Source organism: Columba livia, chromosome 17 (assembly GCF_036013475.1).
Source record: "Columba livia isolate bColLiv1 breed racing homer chromosome 17, bColLiv1.pat.W.v2, whole genome shotgun sequence".
NCBI lineage: Eukaryota > Metazoa > Chordata > Aves > Columbiformes > Columbidae > Columba > Columba livia.
In genome coordinates, this window is record NC_088618.1 from 7,341,212 (window position 1) to 7,366,775 (window position 25,564).

Here is a 25,564-nt window from a genome sequence, read left to right on the forward strand (position 1 = left end):
TGGCTGGGAGCTGTTGTGCATCTGCCAGCAATGACTCTGCCCGCTCTGACAGGTACCTGTGAAACCATCTAGAGCCATCTGGGGGCTCATTCATCACACATGGGGCCTGAAGTCTCGTGCCTATATAGTTATTCTCATTTCTCAGAGTGTCATGTTAGGTTTCTGTGTTTGTAAGATGTTTGGCTACAATATCCAGTTTTGTAGCATTCAAAATCCTCATTCTAGTCCAGAGTTTTCCTTGATTTAGAACACAGCAGTAAGTCTCACATAAACGTGCAAGTGTTGATGATTGATAACAAATCAAATTAACCAGGTCAGGGTTTTTTTTTTGTTTTAGGATTTTCTTCTCTGAATATTGTTTCTTTTTCCTCCAAGTTAGGAGGAAAACAGTATAATAAGTATTTTATACAACATAGTAAGGAGAAGCTGGGAAGATGACTGTGTACAGAAGAAGCTGTAATACCTTATTAACTAACTCTCTTCTCTTTCCTCTCTCTCGTAGCTGGTTCTGCTTGAGGCTGCTCTCCTGCTTTGTCTGTACTTCTCTAGTCTTAGTGGGTGATGTCCCAGCAGCTCTGACGCTCAGAGCCCGGTAACCCACTCGGTGTGTATCGCTTGGTTTTCTCGGCATGCTTTCCAGTACCGCGTGGGGGACAACGGTCATTTAATGCTGCTCATCTCTTGTGGCGCTTCAGGGTGAAAATATAATTAGCATGCTTTACACTTCAGTTCCATAGATTCAAGCCCCATTTTTGCTTTTATTCTGATGATTTTCTTCCTTGCAGAAGTGCATTGCTACCGTTTCCATGCATGCCCACAGGCTTTCATTTTTGCTCCTACAGTTGTATGTACAAGCTTCTTGTTGCTCACTGCACCATCATTTCTTGTCAGCAGGACCTGGTGGGCTTGAATTGGGTGGGCAGAGAGCAGTAGTGGGACAGCCATGCCCAGTGTTCAGACTGTTGGACCCGAGAAGCCCCCTGTGTGCCCCGAGAGCCACGTCCCCTTGCACCAAGAGAAGCCTCTGCCACGAATGGCAGCGAACTGGGGGGCGCTGCCCTCCTCAAACACAGCGCAGTCATTGATTGCCTTAGGCGGGCAGAATACTTGGAAAAGTGTAGGGGGTTTAAGGTTCTCCATGACTGTTAGGATTTAGATGCTCATCTCATGGAACTTCCCCCCCTTTAATTTCAAGGGTTCTTTACAAACTCTTGACTATCAGCTACATCCTATATTAGCAAAATTAGTGTGCAGAGTCAACTCACGTTTTTGGCCGAGTACCAAGTGACCCAAGGCACGTCCGTGTTTCCAAAGAGCCTTCAAACTTGGGCATCAGCTGGGGCGTTAGCAGTGTGTAGAACCCCCTTTTTGGCTTTTTGCACAGGGGTGATTTTCATCCCTATTGAGCACTTAAGCTGTATTGACTTACAGGAGGCGTTTTGATGCATTAGTTTTTCATATGAACAGTCAGAAAAAACAGATCCGCTTACTTTGCTCTAATGCAACACTAATATATTTAGAGTCACGTAGGCAGGAGAGAGATTTGCTGCTGTCAGCGTAGCCTTTGACACTCTGTAGGCAAGTGTTTGCTGTGTTTGGAAGTGCAGCCTAAGGAATAATCTTTACCTGGCTGCTACAGGTCTAATATTTTCATTTATTTGTACCCTTTTCAATGCACTTTAATTTATTTACAAATGGTAGCAAATTGCAAGTGGCAGCCTGAGTAACTAACTCATGAGTCAGTACTTTTATTTTTCTCCTCCAGTCTAGACTGCTGATAATGTAAATTGTTGAAACCCTGGGTAAATAATTGGGAGTGCAATCAACAGCAAGCGAGTATTTATCTGCTAATAAAACATTTGAAATGCAGAAGTCTGTCTTTGTCCAACAGTTCTTAAAAGGCAGTTATTGGTCCTGCTGCTGTTTCTGCATAGCAATTAGGGTTTTTATGGCCACTAATTGTACATCTGAAAATTTATACAGTTTATTTTCTGCCCGTGTTTTTCTTTGCACAGAGAAAAGAAGCACAATATTTATGGCTGTAACGAGGTTAACGTTATATTTTCTGCATGGAGATCTCTGTAGCTCTCTGGAGATTTGCACCATTTACAGAACCCACATTTTCTAGGTTCTCTCTTGTGTGGCATCAAGTGCTTATAGCTCATTAAGGATTTTCTGAATGGGATTGTTATCACATTCTCAGAATGTGACTTGAAAGTTACACACCAGCTCAGCCATCAATGTGACTTCTATTATTAAAGCTGTTCCTGCTTCAGAGTCCGTATTAGAGGAGGTGCTTCTTGGTTTTATTTTTTGATGATGCTACTGGTAATGCTTTTCCTTAAAACAGAAGATTGCATTATATGTTCTATAGGGAACCTGTTTTTCTAAATTTTGTCACTGTAGTTTGCATCTTGTCATCTTCTTCCTACATCGCTACGTGATTAACTTTTTGAAGTTAGTCCATGGAAGTATCCAGTCTCTTTGTTCCCCAAAAGACAAAGACTGTGTTATAACATAGTGGCATGTGAGAAGGAGCTGGTTGAGCCGCAGACAATGAATCAGCTGAAAGCATGGGCCACTGCGAGGAGCCATTGAGGAAAGCTGCGTCCTGCCCTGCAGCGCCTCTGAGGAGCCTGTCTCCATGCTTTCACCTTTGGACCATTCTGACTCTTTATTATTTTTAATTTTTTATTTTTCCTTGGGCTTGGAGCATCCCCTGATCTGAGGTGTATTTGGGTCTCTGTGTCATTCAGGCTGTTCCTGTGCTCTAGCACAAGGGCAGTGATAATCAGCAACCAGGTAGCTGCCTTTAAGAATATATAGCTAGAAATGCCTCCCCACCCCCCAGTGTATGTTTTTCCCCAAACACGACTAGTGCCCGTGTCTGTGAAGTCCCACTTCTTTCACGCTCGCTCTCGGGAGTCTCCGAGCGTGTCTGCAGGCAGCAGACCGGGCTGTCTCCATCTGTGCCAGGCAGGGAGGCACAAAAGCAGAAACATGCGGCTGCACATGAGGCAGCTTAGGTCCGGAAGGCCTGGCTGTGTCTGCGTGGAGCTGTGCCAGGGCTAAACCACGCTGGGATGTAGCAGGTGAGTCACGCAGTCCTGTCCGGCCTTGTATGGGCTTCCCGGGAGCCAGACTGTTGAGATGGTTGTGATTCTCCTTTGCAGAAACCATGCACTCCCTGAAGGTTTTATAGACTTTCAATAATCGAGCAAAACAAGGTTCAGAGTGGAAGGTCTCTGAGGTCGACAGCTTGGTCTGCGTTTGACTGGTTTGCGACATCTGGAAAACCCTTTGGTGGTTTTTGGTTTTCTGTCAGAATCTCAGTTACAGTTAAATCAACGCGTCAATGAGAAAAGTCACTTCTGCTTACTGCTCTGAAATCATGGCTCTAGATAAACATTATGAGATTACTACATGGTAATCTTGATACTGTTTCCAATGTGATTTCTTATCACCCCAGTTCTTTTCAAAAGCAACTCCCCAGGAGTTAACAATGAACCACAGGGCTACTGGCACATTATTTCCCTTGAAGTGAAGGTGTATGTCATTGGGTTTGGGTCTGTTACTTCTGCCTTGGCATCTTCTAGATGCCTTGGGTGACTTCAACCACGTTCAACAAAAGCAGGGAGACCTCAGGCCTATTTACGAGTTTCTGTGTGAAAACAGGCAGCTTAATATCTACTAACACCCCTCTTCTGGGAACATAACAGTATATGGCCTCGTTATCATCAGCTACAGGAGAGAGACCTGATAAATGTAACAGTGATGGAAAAAGCCTCAGTTGAGCGTGTGTCATCTGAAGGCACCGAGGGATGAAATGCAAAGCTTCAGGAGCCCAGGGTTTGGTACCGCCAGTGCTTATGGAAATCCCTGTTGATAGATGGGAAGCAAAGAATGTCTGGCAGCAGGGAGTGTCACTCCCAATTTGCACATCAAGGGACAATTTCTAGGGACTTAACTCTTAGCGCAGAATATGAACTGTTCTTGAATTGCAGGAGCTGGAGAAAAGTCTGCGTCTGTGCTCCTCAGAGGTTGTGAGTAATCGAGGAGTAAACAGTAGGAAACTAGCTGTTTCGCTTAGAAACGGTTCTGTTGAAGCCACCTTTTAAGCTTATGTTATGCTGATTTTATACTCTTAGGAAAACACGTTAAGTGATATTCACATGACAGATCTGTGGAATCAGTGGGGATTTTTGCTGCATGCACCATACAGATGGAGATAGGGTTTGAAATAGAATACTTTATAACCCTACTAGAGAGGACATAAGGCAGAAAATATATATCCCATCTAGCTGGTTTCTGAGTTCTTTTTCCTGCACCGATAGACAATCAGTCCTGTGTGTCTTCCATGAGGTTGTTTGCTTTTGGCTTTTTCATTTGCGTTATTAGTGAACAGCTGCATGCAGGACTGTTTCATTGGCTACCATGCTGGAATCATCAAGCACATTTCAACTGCAATTGCACTATCTGCATGTAGAAATATTTTCCATTTTACAGTGTACTCCTATAATTGGGGGGGGACGGGAGGGGAGCTGTTCGATTCACTTGGAAAAAATGGACACAACTGTTTTCTTGTACCATGAAGATTCTGTCTTTAAAAATGTTTCTGTTACTTCTGTTAAAGACAAAACTTCCAGGTGTGTGCAGGATAAAGGGTCTGTTCCTCATCCCCCCCAAAGCCATACATTTTTTAATACAGTTCTTTTAAGTACTTTATTATTTGCACAGTGAAATTAGCTTTGCAAGAGGGATGAAGACCCCTGTCAGAGCAATTTTAGCAAAAAGATCAAAGGAATTAAATCTAAATTCTCTCAAAAGTGAGCATGTGTGGGTTGTTTTATTTTTTTTTTTTTTTCATTTTTAAAGAGGGAAGCCTTGGATTAATTACTTTTAATGTAAAATCAAATCAATAGATGGAAAGGAAGTCTTTTCAAAGAGCAGTGCAGTTTGCTACTTAAGGTGACCAGTATTTTAGTAGGGTGACTAACAATGTGCATTTCTATTCTTAACCTCTGACCTGTGCCCTCCCCACCCCTCTACCTAACCCTCTCCATTTGCCCCGGTCAATTAACAGGCAGGAGCATTTGGAAACAGTCATGGATGACTATGATATCAGGTCTGCCGCCAGCATTTTAGCGTCTGTTAAGGAGCAAGAAGCTCGATTCGAGCGGCTGACCCGCGCACTCGAGGAGGAGCGGCGCAATGTCTCCTTGCAGCTTGAGCGTGCCCAGCAGCCCGCAGAGCGAATGAGCATTTGCAACATTGGCAATGGTCAGCCCCTGGCAACCGCCTGGCAGCAGCTGGTTCTGCAGGTAACGACCTGCCCGTTTCACCTCTCGCTAGAGTTCACCTCTGCCAGAATTTCCCATTCCCGAAAGCCGGGTGCATCTCGTTTGTCGTCAGCATTTCATTTCATAGCTTGTGTGCTGACATCCCGTGGTCGGATTGCTTCATTGATCAGTTTGGGAGCTCAGGCTTCAGAGCCTTGGCTTACAAGTTGCTCTTAGTTCCTCATGGGATACTTCTAAAAGCACATGCATCCTTGAGCATTAAACCTTAGAAGAGATCTTCACACCCTCTAAATCTGCGTGCTTGCTGCAAGTATGGTGATGTGCTGGTGATTGAAAAACAAGGCTGAGTCGCAATCTCCATAGCAAACAAAATTTCCATTAGAAATAGTTGGACTTTGAATAGAGGGAACAGCATGAAAAGCGGGGATTTCCCTCCTGCAAAGTCTTTTTGTTTGAGTTAGGAAGGGCTTCATAATTTGTTTCTCATGTTTATTGAATTGATATACTTTATTTGAATGATGCAAACTGGCTTTGTGGTAGCCTTAGATTTCCAAACATTGTTTTGCTTGATATGTGTTCTTTAACTGTTTAAATGTGCAGTGATAAACTACTTGCATCTCTAAATCATTTAAGCTAGCAAATCGCTCTGCCATGCAAGGTAAGTCATGCAGAAGCAATAGTACCATTTGTGAAGGTCTGTTTCCTAAGAAAACATTGTTCCATTCAGAGAGAAACTCTGGGCTGTAGGGATTCTAAAAGTTATTTTCCCATTATACCAGACTGTTTTACAATTATACCTGCATTGAGCTGTACTCAGGCAGATTTACATTATATTACGTTAGCGCAGCTTTGCTATTAACAGCTGCCGTGTTTCTGTACGTGTAGATGCTTGAATATGGGGCTTGACGTAAAGGAGCAGCCTGCGCGGGTTGGGCTCAGAGCACGATGGCGCTGGTCGGAGCTGTGGGTTGTGATCCCCGCGCCCAGCAGCGGGGCTGGGCAGATGTGCTTACACACTTGTTGGAGACAAAAAGGACAAGTTCACCTTCACTTCCTCTGAGTGACTTTGACAAAATGCCTGATGAACAGCTCCAGAATGAAATTCCTTATCCACAAAACTGATGAAGCATGAGTTTTCTGCAGTGCTATGGCTTAAGGTCTAACCACTTCCAAGAAAACTTGGAATTGGGGCCTACGTGACTCTTATGGAGAAACAGCCCCTCAGCTCATTGCCACTGGGTGAGAGGAGCTTTAGTTCATAAATAATTAGTGCTGAGGTTTTTAGAGTAGCTTGTATATGAAATAGAATGGTTGATTAGCTAAATATGCACAGTTAAGAATTAATATAAGATTATTTGTGTGAATTTTCATTAAATGTACTGAGGGCCAAATTCTTCCCTGCCTTACTAGAATTAATTAAATAGTGTTTAAATGAAGGTTGAAAGCTGTACATTCAGTGTTATGCAGAATATATGATGATTTCATCTTTACTATTATATATTACATTTCATTGTTAAAGAGTACACAAAGCAAAAGTCACTCTATACTCTGCTGCCTATAAGGATTGTTCATGCACTATAGTGAAATGCAACAGTCTCTGAAGCTGTTTCAGTGAGCACTGTCTGATTTCTGCTTATCACCCATTCAACCTTTTGTTATAAGTAATAACACAAAATAAGTTGTAGCTTTTCCATATGGAAGTTGCTTGGGTGAGTATATGTAATATAGTTGTTTTGAGAAGAATTTGGGCAAAAATGAGGCTTAGTTCGGTTTTATGAGAATGGCAAATAATCTTTAATGATTTCCACAACCAGGCTTCAGTTTTCCATGTTGTTTGATTGTCAAAGTGGAGTCTGTTAAAGGGATCTGTTAGGGAAATGTGTATTGTCAGGCCTTTGCTAACAGAGTGTCTCAGTACTTTTTTGTAATATATGCTTCCAAACTCCCTCCTTGGTAAAGAAAACTAAATGCTTAAAAAAAATTAAATTATATATATATATATATATATATGTATATATATATGTATGTATGTTTAAAAGGACAAATAGTATATAGGCAATTTGCCAGAATTGTAACAGTTTTCCGAAGTCCTCAAAAGACAAAATCAAGCTCTTTTGCAGATACTGATTCTAATTAATTAAATCTGGGAATTTTTATTTATTTATTAATTTTTAATACCAACTTGCTACTCCATTGGTAGCAATAGCTCCTTGGCCTTGGCAGCCCATTTAGCCACTTCCTTCATCATTGGTGAGTTCTGCCTGTTCAGCGTGAATTGAGAACACTCGAATGGACCCTGTGAGCTGTGGTGCACTGGTTGACATTACTGGGAGCGTATATGGCATTGTGGTTTTTGGCCCCTGACAAGTGATAATTGGATCTGCAAATGGGGTCAGGGATGTGCTGTAATTGCCAAAAAAAGTGCGCCTAGACCTCTTAATTTTACATTAAGAAAGCGTGGCAGATTTTTCTAAAATGTATCTTAAAGTTGTTATTAATAGGAGAAGTTGATTCCTTAGACAATCTAAACAGGTCATTAATGGTTTGTTCAGGAATTAATTAGAAATAGCTGACATTTGTTCTTTAATGATAATTAAATAGTCATCTAAGCTTCTAAGTCACTGATGAGTGGCACCTATCATGCGTCTTCTACATGTTCAAGTATCTGGTTAAGAATGTTTGTCCAAGCTTGATAAATCTTACCGCTCCTCATGTGTGAGGTGTTTAGTTTAATCTGCCTGGTTCTGTTTCACTTTTCGAATGCGCCTTCTGCTGCTCTTCACAGTGGGCGCTGAAGGACGGGGAGAAGCTCTGAAAGCGCACGTGTAGGGTTTGTACTCCAGTGGGCTGAATGCACAAAGCTGCAGTGTTATTGCTGCAGAGCCAACCATTCAGAGCATAACTTTTTAATAATGAAGAATATGATCTTTTTTTCTTATTTTAAACTTTTATTAAGGCATCAGACATGTGAAACTGATTAAACACAAGGCCATATCCTGAGCTGGTTTGAGTTGGCCTGGCTCCATGCGTTTCAGAGAAGCTCTGTCAAGTCTGATCAGCTGGGGAGCTCAACAACAGTGTTAGCATTCAAAGATTGTTTCCTCATTGGTACACACTGACAATTCCATTCCTGTTAATGTTTCATAGCCAAAATATAGTACAGCATTCGATAAACCTGTTTTGCCAGCAAATACACTGTAACAATACTTTGACTTCAGATGATCTTTGCAGTGACCTATAGGGATTTGGAAGGGGCTCCCTTTACACAGAAGGCAGGTGGTGTCCCCCTTCGGACAGGTAGAAAAGCTGTAGGAGTTGCCACATCTCCCCAGAAATCAGCCCCTGGCACCTGGTGCAGAGTTTAATTTACCAGATTGACTCTTACGCTTGCAAGAATTAACATAAGTTCATCTAAAAAGACTTTGCATTGACAAAATCATCCGATAATGAAAAACTTATTTCATTTAACTGTTATTTCCATTATTTTAGTTTCTCTAAGGTGGGTTTGTTGGTGTGTTTATACATTTGCTCTTTTAGATATATTATCTGGTACATTTGGCTAAGGAGTTATTGGAATAGATCAAACCCAAAATGAAGATTGTGTGCATGTATATATGTTAGTATAATATAGATATAGATACTCCCACGTGCTTTTTACAAAGCTTTTTATTAAAAGAAGCCTATCAGCCTAAATTCATTCTGTGCATTTTTTTTCTTCAATGCTATTTTTGTTTAAATTGGTGGTGTTGTTGCAAGTGTTATTCTGCTGTACTTTATGGAAAACTTTTTACACATCATACAGTAGTTCCCATATGAAAGAACCTTCGTTGTGGTCCTGATGCCACAGAATTGGTAAATGCTGACAAGGAGTAAATAGTGACTGAACAATGGCTATAGGGTTTATGGGATGTTTTCTACAGTTCTGCCTGTAAACAACATGGTCCAGGAGACCTATGATGGCAACTCTAAGTTAACTCAGTTCTAGTGACTGGTTTCCTCCCCTAAAAGGAGTGATAAAACAGCTTATTTTGTTTTCAAAAGCAAAATACAAGTTTTGAATCACGTTTGGACTTTTAACTCCAATCCAGCCAGCTTCACTGATAATTTTTTGACTCAGAGTTAGATGTTCACAGGTTCATCCTGTCAATTTGTTGAGCTCCATGTAAGAGTCAGGCTTGCTGAGATTCTTAATAGAAAAGTGTACAAGTGTGTTTGATGGGCTGAAATTTCTAATAATCCAAGCTGAATCAGCATGAGGTGACAGCGCTTAATATAGTGTAATATCTTGTATTTGTGTAGCTATTACACCTACTAATATCCATTATTATGCAGGTTTTCACGTGTAGAGCCAGCCCTGTGCATGGCTGTGCAACTGCAGTATTAACATGGCATGAATACGGTGTTTGAGGCAGAACTGACCTTGTTTGTGCCTTTTGTAATACCGTGCGCAATAATTTGGTTCCTTAGACGTGACCGAGACAGACTTCCCTGCAACAGGGCTGGTGATTACGCTGTTTACAAAGGCTTAGTAATGATTCACTGAAGACTGCTCTCCAGTCATTTTGTACTATCTTAACTGTTTCACTACAGATTTGGATTTTTGTTTTCTCTGTTCTTCTTCAAACTTTAAGAATATAATAATTATGATGGCAAGTATGGTAAGTTCCACTGTCACAGGTGTATCTTGTGTAAATGCTGGTAGGGGGTTGTTCCCCTTGCACAGGGTCATCCTGAAAGCGGTGGAGTTGAAGCAATGCAAAAGCTGTTGCTTCTGAACTAAGGAAATACACACAATAATAATTGTTTAAATACAAACCAGGAAAAAAAAACAATGTAAATAAGCGATGAGGTTTTTGAGTCAGTTTTATTTTTTATTGCTACCATGATTCTTCATTTGTGAAGAGGTAGGGTAATAAACAGAGGCTCAATTTTCTGTTGGGTTTCATTAGCATCCTACCTCTAATTGGTAAGAACTTTTTCATCTGTTTCTCCAGGCCTGATACATGTTTGACCATGCTTTTTCATACACTGATATACAGTTTGGGTGCAAGTATTCCCTAACTTTGCGTTTAACCAAGGTATTAACAAAACAGAGTTGAAATGGAGGGAGATAAGTGGGAATGAAGAAACTTAAATCGCATACTGTTTTATTTTTTTCTATTAACATCCTCTCCAAAAAAGACCCGCAAACCCCCTCCCAACAAATAACACCCCAGAAGGCCACCTTGAAATGTCAGTAATCAAACAAGTTAATAAAATCCGTTATTTCTTTACTCTGCAAATGTGATTAGAGCTGTTCACAGAAAATCGCCTAATGGAAAAAAGCTACACACCACTTCCATAGGTATGATTTAGATCATTTGTATTTCAACTTATGTTCCAGAGGAAAAAAAAAAAAACAACCACCTGTTTAAAAATTAGCAAATATATATTTTTAAACATTATTTCTAGGCAGGTATTTTGTAGCCATAATTAAGAACCAATATTCTTTACTCTTTATGTTAATCTGAGGTACCTGTGACTTCTGCCAAAAATGACATTTTGTGAATGGAGGGTCAGTTTCAAGGGAAGGTTGAACACTAAAGCGCAGCAGAACACATGGTGCGAATGTAAAAAAAATACAAGAAGATTAGCTCAAATTACTTTTCTAAGAAAATACCATCAAGTTAACTTTTCTGAGTTACAGTTCGGGCAACAATAAGTCTTCTGTCTGTATTTCATTACTTTTGTTTAAGATTCTCTGCTCCACACTGACATGGTGCTGGCTGTTAGAATGTGGAGACTGTTTGCAGCGCTTTGAAAGAATGTGGGTGCATTAATATTGGATGTATGTTTGAACATAAGCACAGAAGAAGCAAAAATGGGTTCTGAGCTGCGCCGAGCCATCAGCGTACCTTTCCTTCCCCTCTCCATCGCATACAGAATGCAGTTCTGTCTCTGCTCACTGTGTGAAGTTTCACGTAATTTGTTCCAGTTTGTAGTGCCTCTTGGCTTCCTTTGTTATATAACACAGTTGTGCTCACCTTAAGGGACTGACAGCACGGAAAATGCCTCTTTTTGTGCCTTACAGGTAAGGTCAGGTACAGACAACACGGCTGTCGGTTCATGACAGCTGCCTGGTGTTACGCTGCCAAATACCCATTGATAGTTAACCCAAGTTCTGCTAGTACTGAGCAGACTGCAGAATGCTGAAAGAATTTCCAGGCATAGTCCTAATTCCTTTAGCAAACCAGCTGAAACCCCAGGAATGCACGCTGTGGTGCAGTGGGGTGGCGGCAGCTCCCTGGCTCTGCAGTTCAGCTCCTGGGTTGGTGGGCCCGCAGGTCCCTGTGCAGTTACACGTGCACTGGCTGTGCCGTCACCCTGCTCCTGCACATTCAGGACGGATGAGTAGCCCCACGGAATTGTTAGGAATGGCCTGGGTCAGGTTTCGGCTTCTGCGTATGTGCAATTACTCAAAGGTTCCAGGGGGACAGAGGGAGGAGACTTGGGAATATGATTCCCATGGGGGAATCAGTTCATAGATCAGAATTCAGTGTGAGCTGAGATACTTGCAGTACCTGTGAATCCCAGCACGGTTTGGAACTGGACCATAAGCCGTTACTCAGCCAGTTTTCAGAAAGACACGTTCCCCATGTGGGAGGTATGATCCTGTCCCGGGTTTCTGCTGTGTTGATGGTAACAGTTGAGTTTGGCTTGGAGGTTGGAGCTTTTGCTACCTTTAAAATTTTCCCATCTCTGTGAAAGCATCAACTCCTGGTTTACAATGAGTAAACCACTCAGCTCCAGCACGACCTGGAAGCAAGGACCTGATGTTTCTCGGGGCCACATCCCTGCAGAGGCTGAAGTGGATGCTGAGCCAGCCTGCCCCTCCAGGAACCCGGGCAGAGCCGCGCTCTTGGAACCACTGCAGGCATTTCAAACAGAGACTTTCCAAAGGGAAGGTCAGCCCATTGCACCGCTGTGGGCTCAGGCAAGGTTGGCCCATTGCGCCGCTGTGGGCTCAGGGAAGGTTGGCCCATTGCACCGCTCTGGGCTCAGGGAAGGTTGGCCCATTGCACCGCTGTGGGCTCAGGGAAGGTTGGCCCATTGCACCGCTGTGGGCTCAGGGAAGGTTGGCCCATTGCACCGCTGTGGGCTCAGGGAAGGTTGGCCCATTGCACCGCTGTGGGCTCAGGGAAGGTTGGCCCATTGCACCGCTGTGGGCTCAGGGAAGGTTGGCCCATTGCACCGCTGTGGGCTCAGGCAAGGTTGGCCCATTGCACCGCTGTGGGCTCAGGGGCCTCCTGCTGTTTGCCTTTCTGCTGGGATTACCCGAATTCCAACAGAAATCCTAGAACCCGCTTCCTGGATTGCAGGAGGAATGCGATAGCACGAGGCTAACAGAAAATGAGAGTTTGCGCAACAGGCATCATGATATACATCAAATGAGAGTTTTTGAAAGATGGACTAAAGTAGTATACCTTGGAGAATTCACATTTTGTGGTTCTTCTATTTCTTGTTATAGTTTCTCCCCTACGATTATTCTTCAGCCTTCAGTTAAGGCCTTAGATGGTAATAACATGGATACAAAAGTGAATGGGAATATTATATCAGCATCCATTTCAGCACCGACTTCATCAGATGCTGTGAAGTGCTTTCCAGAAGGGATTTATTTGATAAGTGAACCATCTAAACCCCACTTATTAGGGTTATTTGGGGCTCAGATCTGCTGACATGCAGCAGAATCCACTCAAAATCTGATGCATTATCCAAGAAATTTTGGTATAAAACTTTGTTGGCAAATATAGTTTGAAGAGTAGATACCAAATAGTTCATTAAAAAAAAATTGAACCCAGCAACTGAAAAGCTGCCCCTCTGCCTGGTAAGGAAAGAACTGTGTTATGTTCCTAACACAATGATTTGTTTTTTCAAAACGTAATTACGTACTAATTTATAGTTTCACATGTGCGGGCTGAAAATGCGTCTTTGAGCTAAAAGGTCCATGGCTTTGCAGAGACGTCGCTTTTCTCTGTCCCATCAGCAGTACTTCACCTCACGTCTCACACTTGCCAAGTGTGTGCTCTGCAGCTTTCTGTGGGAGCTGCTACATTCCAAAGTGCCATCTAATGTTTGTCAGCAGGACAGCAACTGGTTTATGCTGATGATTGTAACAGTGCAAAGGAATGGCCACATTTACCCCGAGCATGTCAGAAATAGTTTTGTAGTTTCATTTGCCTTGGAAGTCTCAGCTGCTTTTGTTTTGTGTGAATTTTTATTGAATGAGGTTTTGGAAGCAACTGAAAGGCAAGGATTGGCTTATTTTCTTTGCCAAGGTTTGTGAAAGAAGGATTTTCCACAACTATTAACCTTTCTGGCCTGGAACTGTGCCAGGTGTAAATGAAAATGATTTAGTTTGAATGACAAATTTGTTGTTTTGTAATAATTTTCCATGATTTTACATTGCTTTACTAGTAAAACTATGTTTTCTTCTAGAAATACATATAAGAGAAACACATTAAGAGTGAATTCTGCTTTCTGGGTATACTTCATTATGTAAAGGGCTGTCTAGGTTGTTTTTTGCATGATGTCTGAGTGTTGCCAAATAATTATTAAAAATGTCTTAAAACGGGAACGTTCAGATGTAAACATTCAAACATTAAAGAGTAATAGCAAGCAGGTTTAACAGGATTTTTTTAAAAAACAACCTTCTAGTCACATTTACCACACTTGCTTCCAGATAATTAACATGAAAACATCTTACATTATAAAGTCGTGATTTGTTTTTCGAGTTCTGCCACTTGTTTATTTCGCAGCCCAGCAGCAGAACACAATTAATTGTTCTGGCTTTTAAGGATTTTAATTGTCCTACACTTTACTTTCCAAGCATACTACTGCAGTGGTTCAGCCGGGATGTTCGGGAAGAAAGACTTTAAACCTTCACAAAAGCTTTTTGCACTATATCACTCAATTTAATGAAGAGATGTTGTTGCTAATACAGGACCTGATCCGTACGTGTACAGGTCAGACCTTCATCCCTGTGAGCGCTGCTCGGGCCTCTGTGAGCCTCTGCCCTTGCACATCCACTCGGAGCCACAAGAATCTTTTGCAGAAACTTTAAAATTGACAATCAGGTAATTTCCTCTTCCCCTGAGCCCTTTGAGCTTTGGACCTGAAGGCTTCAACCTGGCTTTTAAACCCCCAAATTTTCTACTATGCCATTTCAGCCGTCTCTAAGCTCTTCTGAACTAAAGCTGAAAGAGCCCAAAATGAATGTTGGGTTATGATGACATTGATGAATTACTGCACCTTTTACCAGTTTAGCCCGTCTTGTTAATGGTTCAAGTGATGCTCCCGCTTGCTTTGTCACAACCGTAGAGTAATTCACTGAAGTCATCGGTGTGACTGAGATCAGCACGGCCAGGATGGCCATGGGCAGCCCGAGGCGGAGTGCCAGCTGTAATTAAAGCCTTTCATTTAAATAAATGGCAGGGTTTCATCTTGATATATATTTAAAAACAAAACAAAACTGCTTCCCATTTTAAGCTACCAAATTGCTAGCTGAAGAGAGTATCTTTTAAGCATAGTTGTGGTGACTGGGAAATGCTGCAGAATACCATCTGGGTTCATTTTAGGGACTTAATCTAAAATGTATCTTTAGCTTCTGGCAGAGTGGTGTTTTTAGAATGCTGTAGTTAAAGGCTGAAAAGAACTATAGTGTCTGTGTTCCTAATTCATCTCTGTTAGCTCTTCTTCCTTTGTTCCATCTTACTTTCTTATGAAAGTATTTCAAATACAAGAAACTTGCTCTGGAATAAAGTTTCATACGCAGAGACCTTAATTTGGTCTTCAGAAGAAAATCCAAAACAGTTTTGGGTTTTGGTTTGAGGAGGATAGTTAATACCATAGAAATCAGTTGATAGTACAGACAGCTATCAGTCCAGAGGAAAATCACATTTTTGTCCTCCGAATGAATGGCATGTTAACCTGGGATCTTCTGAGCAAGTGATTGTAATGTGCGTCTTGAAATACAGCACGAATCACCTGGAAAATCCAAAAACTGAAACAAAATCTGAGACATGAAAAATGGTTAACGCTCAGTCTTTCTTTCCTGCATTTGAGTGTCTTTGTTTTCCTTTCCAATAACTACAGTATGAAATTATGGTCACAATATCAACCTTAAATTTGATTTGTTTTCCTTGCTCTTGTCATTCTGTTATAAATGTAATTTTTTTTTCTTAAACTAGAAGAGATTTTTCTATTTTTATCCTTGTAAAATGTACTTGATTCTTATCTAAATGAAGCTGCTGGGAAGAAACATAGGTCATTCATTTAACTGTGACCTATATGCAGTGACATGTACCGTCCTCTGTCCTTTATTTCTAATGTAAGCAATGCTGTCGCCAGACTGTCCTTGTTCCCATCCTGTCATATGACAACTCGGATGAAAGGGAGATGACTGATGGGAGCTGTAGGAAGAAGGAAGCTGTGTTTGTATACAAATGACAGTCCCCCGAGCTCACCGAAATGCCTCATGGTGTCCCTCTCCAGAATGTGTCTCCTTCCTCTTTGCCATCTTGTTCTTCAGCCTTGTCATCCTCTAGACCTCTTCTTAATACTGGATCCTTAAACGAGGATGACACATGAAGTCATGCTCCGTTTATACACAAACTGCTCCCCAGTTGAGGCAATCTCCCTTCATCTCCATTTCTGATCTTGCGGTATGAAAGCAAAAACATTGTCAGAACCATGTTGATGGAAATGTTAGAAGATTCTCGTTGGATTTCTCCTTCTAGTCTTGGAACCATTTTGAAGTAGGGATGCTTTGCAAGGGCTTGTGTAATAGTTCAAATATATTTTAAAATGATGGGAATACTGACAGTAAAATATTTCAGAATTCATCTTGGAGATAGAATGTTCTGTTTTCATTTGTCTGGATTACAGTCATTACAGCAGGGCACCCTGCCACATCTTGGTCTACTGTTCTTCAGTTCTCTCCCTTACCTTGTTTATTTGCTTCAGGAAAGTCACAGGATGAAAATAAAATACCTTTGGCATGGCAGCACCGATATGAATATAGGCTATCTAATTCCGGGAGTTGTCACGGGTGATCGTCTATGGTTAGCTGGGATTCTTGATTCATCTTGGGCCTGCTTGCTCTGTTGGGTTTATGGAAGGTACATATCACCGGAGCCATATGTTATATTTCCAGGCAGAGCTGTAAACCATTTCGCTTTTACTGCCTCTGAGAGCAGATCAATCTACAGTGCAGCACTAGTGATGGAGAATTTTTTAAAGATAATGGGAGAAAATATAGAAAAGAGTGCTTGGCCCAGATACTCTACTACTCCATCTTCCAGCGAATTAAATCCCTTCCTATTCATAAATGTTTAATTTCTCAGAGACAAGAAAGGAGGTTTTCACCATACTTTTGCAGCTGGGAAAAATGTGACAGATTAAGAAATTAATGTTCATTTTAAAAAATAAGAGCGGGGGAGGTTGCAATGTAGTCAGCAGTCTGGTACTAATGGATAGAATGTTTGTTGCCAGAATTTGGAAGTTCAGTATAACCTTAAGGGTCTAATCCATAACTCTTACTTAGGTAATTAGTTCTTTTACTTCAGCATTGCCAAATCCCAGTATTCACAATTACGTGAGCTGGTAAAATATTGCAAGCGGCTGATAAATAAGGGGACTTGAAATGTATTTTGACTTTTAAAAAATAATTTTGAAAAAATCTTTAAGTCAAAACTTTTTCAAAATTTACTTTACAACCAGAAAGCCTACAAGCATTTATCGTATTTTTTAAAGGAAAACTATGTTTTTAAATAACAACCTGATTCCAGAAGATGGGACTTCAGAATTCAGCAATGCCAACCTTGCATGGCTTGCACAAATACATGTAGGTTTACAACATGAGAGACTTCTTAGGTCAGTAAGAACTGACAAATCTATCCAGGAAGGTTTTAGTTTCATCATTTTGCATGCAAGACTAGCTGCTTCAGTGCCCTATGGATATAGGCTTTATAGCGTGTTTTTTTTTCCTCTTTGACAGCATAGAAAGGTCTGGCACGTATCCATGTGCATGCCTAAATTGAATGGTACTTTCCTATGCCAGCCTGGCCTCAACAAAAGTTGAGCTATTTTAGTTTGTTAACTGAAGAAAAGTTGGACAAGGAGAAGGCGGGGGAGAGCACTGTGCGAAAGTACAGGAGACTCATACAAAACGCATTCCTTTTGCTTTGGCGCCTTAGTATTTTATTAAGGGCCACTACAAGTTGCCTCTAAATTATTCCACCGTAGATAGACTCAGAGCGTATTTTTTTCCTCCAGTGGAGCAAATACTTTGCTTCAGCTAAATCTTGTGGAACATCTACCATTGCCCTTGTGGAACTTTACAGCACTTAGTTTTAAACAAAATAGGATCAGAGTTGGGTAATGTAGTTCTGCTCTGTGCTCTGCCCCTAAGCTACACAGCCTCAGCTCTGATATTCAGCAGGAACTCTGACATTGGCAGTAAGGCTGAAATGAGGATTAAATAGGTCTGAAACATTTCTTCTGGTCTCCAGTGTCAGTATAGTAGGAGATGCCACCTTTTTCATGTTGATGTGGTAGGACTGATATTAATTAACATGTTAATTACATTGACACTGGAAGCATGTTTTAGAATTTTCAGGGAACCTGAAGCTGGGATGAAAAGACTCTTTTGTGCGAAGGTGCCTATTCTGATAATTACAGAGGATTAAACTGTGATGTGCCTTCCTTTCTGCTTTATAGTTGGTCTCACTGTCTCCGACTATCCCTGTTTTCCAGTTATAGTCTCTAATTTGATTCCAGTAGCTTTCAGTCCCTAATTACCATTGTTCAGCCACCAGCTGTTACAGCGGTGGATTTATTTGTTGCTTTGGTTTGCTGCAGGAACCTTGTACAGAAGGGTTTGAACAGGCAGTACCCTTGGCTGGTGCTGCCAGCGGGGCTGGGTGTTTAGCACTGGGCGCAGGACTAAGCTGGTGTCTCAGATGTGCTGGTCTGTGTCCATCCCAAGGGCCAGGCTTTAGTTCCAGTGCTGGGTAAGCGTGTCCTCCTGTCCCAGGACTGCGCCCGGGGGGGGAAATCTTCAGGTTTAGTTGAGGTTGGTTTATACCACCTACCAACCTTGGTCTCTGTCGTATTAGACTTGATGTCTTAATATATTTATTAATACAGACCCTTTCTGCCATTTCTTGGAAAAGGCAGAAAGAGTGATTAGATTCTAGAATAATAAGTATGGGAGGCTCTTATCCTTCCCAGGGATTTCAGGGGCTTTGCAGCCTATGTGAAGCCTGAATGTTAAAAGCTGGGTACTTCCAGTTTACTAACAACAAATGGATGTGAAAACCATGTCCCAGTTTTTGTTGCGGAGTCTCTTGAATGCCAGGTATAGCACATCTGGCATTCATTCTGGTAATGAGTGATTTATCAAGACAATGTTTTAATGAATGTGGGACAGGTTTGTGGGCAGGTGAATGGTTTTAAAAAATGAGGCCAGGTGTACTTTGAGCTCTAAGCCTCGCTGCATCTGTGTGAAATAGAAAAGGGAGGAGACTGTGATGGAAGATCATCTTTCTCTGGCGTTGGTGTATTAGGGTTGGCATTAATCTGGAAGTGAAGTGCACCAAGTAAGCAAACGGGAGCGTTTTCTTTCTTGTGCTTTCGCGTTAGACCCCCTTGCCATTCAGGCGGCAACTGCGCTCTCAGTGCAGCCGGTCTCCGAGGGGCTCTCAGCCTGGGCAGCCAGCGGGGCAGCGCTTCCAGAGACGCCGCTACCGCTGCTGAGTGACATTTTCCCTCTTTGTCTTTATCATCCAGCGGGGAGATCCAGCCGGGCGGGGCAGCGTGGGAACCCCGGGGGGCTCCGGGGCTCGGTGCCCTGCAGCGCCGGGCTGAGGGGAGACGCTTCTCCGTCTGCAGCGCCTCCGCCCGCTCCGGCCACCCCCCGGCAGCCGCCCGCGCTTCCCACCGAGCGGCCGGAGCCGCCGGGCGCTCCCGCTCCCCCGGCGCGCCGGGCGTGGCCGCGCCCCAGCCCGCTCCGGCTGCGGCTGCCCGTCAGTTCCGCCCCCCGGGACCGAGCCTCCCGGGAGCGGCGGCGAGAAGAGCCATGTGAGAGCGGCGCGTCCCGGCTGGGAGCCGCCGCGGGGTGTTTTGTGCCCTCGGAGCGGCGTTGGCTGGTGGTCTCGTTTCGTTGGATGGGCTGTGTCCGCGGGGAGGCTGCGGAGCGGCGAGGTTGCTGGTGGGGTTACAAAAGGAGCGGGCTTCGCGGAGGAAAGAGGCTCCGGAGGCGGTCGGAGCAGAAGGCTGGGTCCGCAGAGGGTTTGCAGGAGGCTGGAGGGGTTCTCTGCTAGGGACTGCGAAGCTGGCACCTTGCATCAATGCCTGCGGAACTCAAACAGGTTAGTGCGAAACTTGTGTCCTCCCCTCCGGGCTCTGGCAGTTGTGTGCGGCCGCATGTGTGGTGGTCCTGGGTGTGTGAGAAGGAGAAGGCTGTCAGGGCTGGAAGGGCTTGTTTACTTGTGTTTTCATTTTTTAGCCGAGAACTAAGAGTAAAAGCTGAGCTGCTCTTTCTAACAGAGCATTCCAGAGAGATTTTGCTTTTGTCTCTGTTGTGTTAACTGGTGAAACACCCAAAAAAAGCAAGCTATTGTTTTATTTGACCTTCTTATCCTGCTCAATAAATCTAGGGAGCTCTTTGACATGAACAGCTAGAAATAGTGCTTTTTAAAAAGAAAGCTTTGCTATTGTCCTTTTGTTAAATGTTTGCTTTTCCCATACGCTGTTCAGTTGCTTTCTCTTTGATTTAGTTGTTGAGCATACCAGGGAAAGAACTTCAGTTTTTCACTCTAATGTTATCTTAAACAAAAAGCCTTCTTGGTTGTCATCTTAATAATTTTAATGGGTTTACAGCTCTCTGCAAAAATATTTAAAATATTATTCTTTACCTTGAAGTGTCATTGGGCATTGCAGAGTGAAGCAGTTGCATGTTAGATTTAAATAAATAGATACCATGTCAGACCCCTGTAATTTATAGGTGCTTACCTTGTTAACCTCCTTCATCTTCCTTGTGAGCCTCAGGAAACCCTATAAATTCCGGTGGTGGCGGGGTAGAGCTGCTTCTCAAACTAGGGTGAGCTGTTGTCTTCTTCAGCCCTTCTTTTTCTTCTCTGCCTTTTTAATTTAAAATAGAGTATTTTAGCATAAGAAAATGCAACAGTAATACGTCACTGATAATACATCTGTGAATTTGCTTCGGTTCAGTGCACTGGAATTGTTAGAGGTGCTTCAGTTTGGTTTAATCCTGCTGTGTTCAACTTGTCCATCTCCATAACAGAAGGCTGAATCATTTCTTGATGCAAATAGGATGTTGGTTGTCTTGAGAGGAAAGTCCCTTTCAGCTGGCCCCAGAGTGAGCATTTAATGGGCTGGAGGGGGTCCCCATTGTCACTGCCCTGCCTGCTGGACGTCACCCAATCCTGGTTGTGTTTGGGGTGCTTGTTTGTCACCCTGCCTGTGGACTTCTTAGGGAGGAACTGGATTCCATTTGTGTATGTGGTCCTGTTCATATTGCCTGACCTGAAGTTGCTGTACTTGTTAAATTGTGTGCGATGGGTTGTTGATTTTAAAATAAATAGATCTAATTAGTAGCTCTTTGGGATTTTTTTTTTTTTCAATACATGAAGAAAAAAACTGGAGGTAAGGAACAGAATGCTAACTGAAAAAAGAGGTGTGTTTAATGTCTCTTGACCTGTGCAGTTGAGCTGTGTTCTTGTCTTCTGGGCTTTGTGTTTTGATAGGAGGAAAAGCTTGAGTGAGAGTGAAATCCTATAATCACTTCAGGTCATGGATTCCAGTTAACTTGTAAGTTCTTCTTCCAAATCAAAACAAAAAAATCGCATGGTTTTCATTATTATGCTGCCTGTGGTAGTTGAGGACCAGGCAGAGGTGGTGTTTTATCTTTTCTGATGGAGCAAGTGTTCTTGATTCTTTCTGAGGTCTTTTTGCAGTATAACTGATCAGGCTGATACCACAACAGTGATTAGAGAATGTTTTGTTTAATGAAAGGCGGTAGTTTTAAACCATGGCTTGTCAGAGAAATTTATTGTGCAGTTACAGAGCCTTTCGAAAGTAATCTTTAAGTTTTAATGATCACAGTTAAGTAAAACTAAGCTACATGCATAAGTGACTTCAAGGTGAATGGCAAGCGTATACAACCCATACAGACAAAAATGGGAGAAATACAAGAAGAGACTTCTGCCACATTAACTAAACTGCTAATGTGTTTAGAGACTCTTCACGTTAAAATCTGAGTAAATACAGTTGTGAAATCATAACTAAAAAGAACCAAGAGTAACTTTTAACTATGCTTTTTGACTTCTGCTGCGAATAGTCACAGTTCGGGGCCACAAAAGCAGCGTTGTACCTGGGAACACTAGTAGAAAAACAGATGCAGGACATGCTTTTCTTGTGGCTGCGAGCATGCAGGGCAGGTGTCACCTTTTTGGTGTCACCCTTGGCCATTTCCCTTGTGCTGATGGGCAGCGGAGGCTGCTGAAGGTTGTGCTGAGTACCTGCAGTCTGACATTCAGCAGGGGCCTGAATGTAAGTGCAGAGTTCATGAAATTCAGAAGGATCTTGAAGCGTGGAACTGTTGAAATATGTTTGGTTATTCTACCACATACAGCTTTGATCTGGAGCTGAAGCCTTAAGTGCTGGCTTGCCTCAGGGCCATGAAGTTGTGAAGGAGAAAGGAGTCACTTAAAGTGGCTTTTGGCAAAAACTCTTCAGTTCTGTTATTTCTGCTTCAGAAAATGCTTTACTACCATTCAGGCACTGAACTCTGTAAGGCTGCTCTTCCTCGGTGCTGTGTCCCTGGAGTGGTTCACTAGGGGATGATACTAATGTGAGAGAGTGTGAAGTTCTAGATCTGGGAGGATGAAAAAGTAGTTAATGCATTAATGATACACCTGATGTGATTCTGTACTGGTGATGGAAATCTTGTGGAAGAAATGTTCATGGAGGTGCAGCGTGCAAAAACAACATCATTTCCAAACAGTTGGGCAAGTCATACTAGAAAAAACAAGTTAGAAGGGAGATTGATTTTTAACATGGATCTCTATATGGAGTCACACATGGATTCTCACAGATGATGGGCTGCCCCATGTGGGCATAGGCCTGGAACAGCTCTAATGTGCCCTGAAACCCTGGAGTGAAGAGATACAGCAGTCTACAACGTCGACTCCAAAGTAAAGCCTTTGCCAGCCGTTGTGAGCTCTGCAGCAGCGTTGGGCAAAGGGAATCCGTTTCAGCCCTAAGTTACTGAGATGTTGAACTACAAACTGGAGCACCTTAGTGGAGGCACATGCTGTGTTCTGCTTGCTCTGCCGCGGAGGCAGGAATCCCCTGGGAGGGGGGATGTTGTAACTCTTTAGGCAGTAACTGCCTAACTCGGGTGTGTAACTTTGGAAATGAGGTGTGGAGATGTACACGGTGGGGACTCCACCATGACTGGGATGCTCTGGGCTGCAGCAGGACGCACTGTGTGGGTTATGGCAGTGCAGGTGCTCTGCTGCTGAAAAAGGCGTTAAGAACTGTATTATTCTAGAAGTGCTTTTGTGTGTGTTGGGATATGAGGGATTGTAAGGTCCAGTTTGTGCGTATGCAGCTTTCTAACAGCAATAGACATACTGAGGAAGACATACCAGTGATCCACTTCCCCAGGCTGGTGCTTAACCACCTGTCCCAAAGGTCGCGAGGTGAGCTGCTCTACAGGACAATACAGCTGGCTGCATTTTTTTGCTTAAGTTACACTGCAGTTACTAAAAATAAAAGCTTTTTTGCCTTTTTTAGTAATTATGTACATCAAGGTCTTTCATAATGTAGAAATTCTAATTACAGAGGAGAAAACAGGGTGGGGAAAAAGCATGTTAAACAGTCACATTTGGAACTGTGCAGACTGGAAATTTCTAACACGACTGTTCACAAACATTTACTTTCAAACATCCTTCTCTGAGTTCATTCACCTCTGTTACTAAATTAAGGTTTTGATGCTGACTTCAGTAGGAGTAGGGTCAGGGCCACTGGGAGAAGATGATTGTGTCTCTATATTTGGGTGTTAAATAATAAGGTGTTTCTCTGATTGTGAGGATTTTAGCATGTTCTCAGTTTGTCTTTACCTGTTCCTGCATCTGTTCCCCAACTGCTTGTAGTTAATTTGCCCTGTGATAGCAAAGTTGTGCAACTTCTGAAAAGCTTCTGTTTCATTTGATGTAGGCCATAAAGGTGTAAGGAGCATACCATAATATACTACACTCACCGCTTCTTCCACCCCAAAACTTCTGAACTGCATGTGCTAGTCTAAGGAGGTGTTACTCCCTCCCCTCACCCCCACGATACCGCTCTGAGACACAGAATGAATACTCCTAAGATAATGTGGGTTTAATTAAGGAAACTACAATTTGAGACTCCACCACTGCCTGTTCACCTTTCTGGACACATTTGTGGGTATGGTTGTGTGAGATGGGAGCTTCAGCTTCACTGGGTTAACAGCCTTAGATCCTTTGCTGCTGCTGGCTGTTTATTTCCCAAATTACGCAACAGGTTGCCCTCTTGGTTGTGCAAACACACATTTTCAGGGCTGTTCTGTGGACAAGAGCAGTGAATTGGTCCAGGGAGAGAAGTGGCTCTGTATGAAGTAGGCCAGAGGGAGGAAGAAAAGGACAAGGAGTGAACAGGTGTGTGTAGGATCTCTTGGAACTGCTTTTGCTGGTGAAGCAACATCCAGGCCATACAGGGGTTTTGTAACTCAAATGACATGGCTTGGGAGCTCTGTATATGTTCGGTTTGTTCAGATCTTCCTGAGAACAGAGGGGAGCATTAAGAAGACCGTGTTCTTGATGTTTTTGAAAACTACTGTTGTTTCAGTAGCATCCTCTACGTGACTGATGTTGTCCAGAGAAGCTCAGCTGTGCCCAGCAATGACAGAAGTAGTTGAGGTTGCATATGAGGCTGGATAGTGGATGGGAGCTTTCTTCTTTTTAACTCTGCCTTCCACGGTATTTTGGTTAGTAGGAGTCTCCTTCATCATTTCATGTTAGCCATCTGTATTTTTCATAGAATTGCACAGACTTGCTTATGCTACAGGAGATAAGGAAATTAATTGCAGTAGCTTTAATAGTAGTAAGGTTGGGATAGCAGAGGTGATGTTTAGTTTGTGCTCTAAGGTTTTGTTCCTAGTGGGAAATGGAATGTAGGATTTAGTAGGTTTTCTTTTGTTTTTCCTTTTAAGGATGAGGGGGATGTGATGATTCCTCCCTGCATTCCAACCACAGTGTAAACAGAAAGAGGAGAGGGTTAAGAGTGAATGGAGTCCCTGAAATCCTGAGACTAGGGAGAGTGTTTTTCAAATTCTTGGATAAAAGTAAAACCAAAACTCAGACTATGACAGTTTTAAGTGTCGGTGTCCTTTGTGTCTCATGTGTCTCATTAGGCTGCAGCCATGCTTTGGGATTTTTAAAGTTTTTTTTAAATTTTGTTGTTTGTCAGCACGCCTGAGCAGTGAGCAGCTAACTGTACCGGAGAGAACCTTGGTGAGCACAGGGGCTGAAATCTCCCTTTCTCTGAGGAGTTGTTATCTTTTGTATCTCCGAATGGGTGGCACGTTCTCTTCTGTCTCATTAAGGGGTTGTGATTCCACAGTGCTCCCTGTATACTGCAGTAATGTGAAAATTCATTACTTTCTGCGGTGTTCTCTGCCTCTTTGAGTCAAGCCCACACCTGCTCACAGCAGGAAATTGAAATGCCTGAGTTTTCCCTTTTGGCTCATCCCACACATCTATCCTTAGCATCGCAACGCTTCCTTTTGGTATTCAAAAAATAGAGTGAAAACTGTTCCAAATAAACCTGGAGAATTGTTGAGCTTGGGAATTTCTGCCTCTGTAAGCTAAATCGCTTGGCATCACTCGAAACTTCTATTTTTAGTAAAACTTCCACAGCAAGACTATTGTAATGTTCAGAGAAAGAGAGATTCCTGAAAGCCTGAAATGAAATCAGAACGTGAGGGCTTATTTTTATACTATAGACAATATATTTTTATGTGTGTGTGTATATATCTGAGCAAAAAAAAAATATATATATGGAGGAGATGATTTAATGTAAGTAGCATTACTCTGGAGCTGTGCATAGTGCAACACTGATCCTGGAACATTAAGATGACTTTTCGACTTAGAAACTGGTAATTCATTAAGGAGTTGATG

General features: G+C 42.6%; 1 protein-coding gene across 33 annotated transcripts in view; it reads left to right on the forward strand.

Annotated features, from left to right (window-relative positions):
• Positions 1-25,564, forward strand: part of ARVCF (ARVCF delta catenin family member) — a 241,395-nt gene that overhangs the window by 76,810 nt on the left and 139,021 nt on the right. For 7 of the 33 annotated variants that reach the window (XM_065033011.1, XM_065033014.1, XM_065033013.1 and 4 more), the window contains 2 exons: positions 503-604; positions 5,084-5,321. The exons of 18 other annotated variants lie outside the window; for them this stretch is intronic. In XM_065033011.1, coding sequence (XP_064889083.1) covers positions 5,106-5,321 — 216 coding nt within the window. In that variant the 5' untranslated portion in view covers positions 503-604; positions 5,084-5,105. Of the gene's footprint in view, positions 1-502; positions 605-5,083; positions 5,322-18,252; positions 18,350-19,228; positions 19,709-25,564 lie in introns of those variants that run through there. 8 more of the 33 variants (XM_065033030.1, XM_065033032.1, XM_065033018.1 and 5 more) reach the window with 8 other exon arrangements.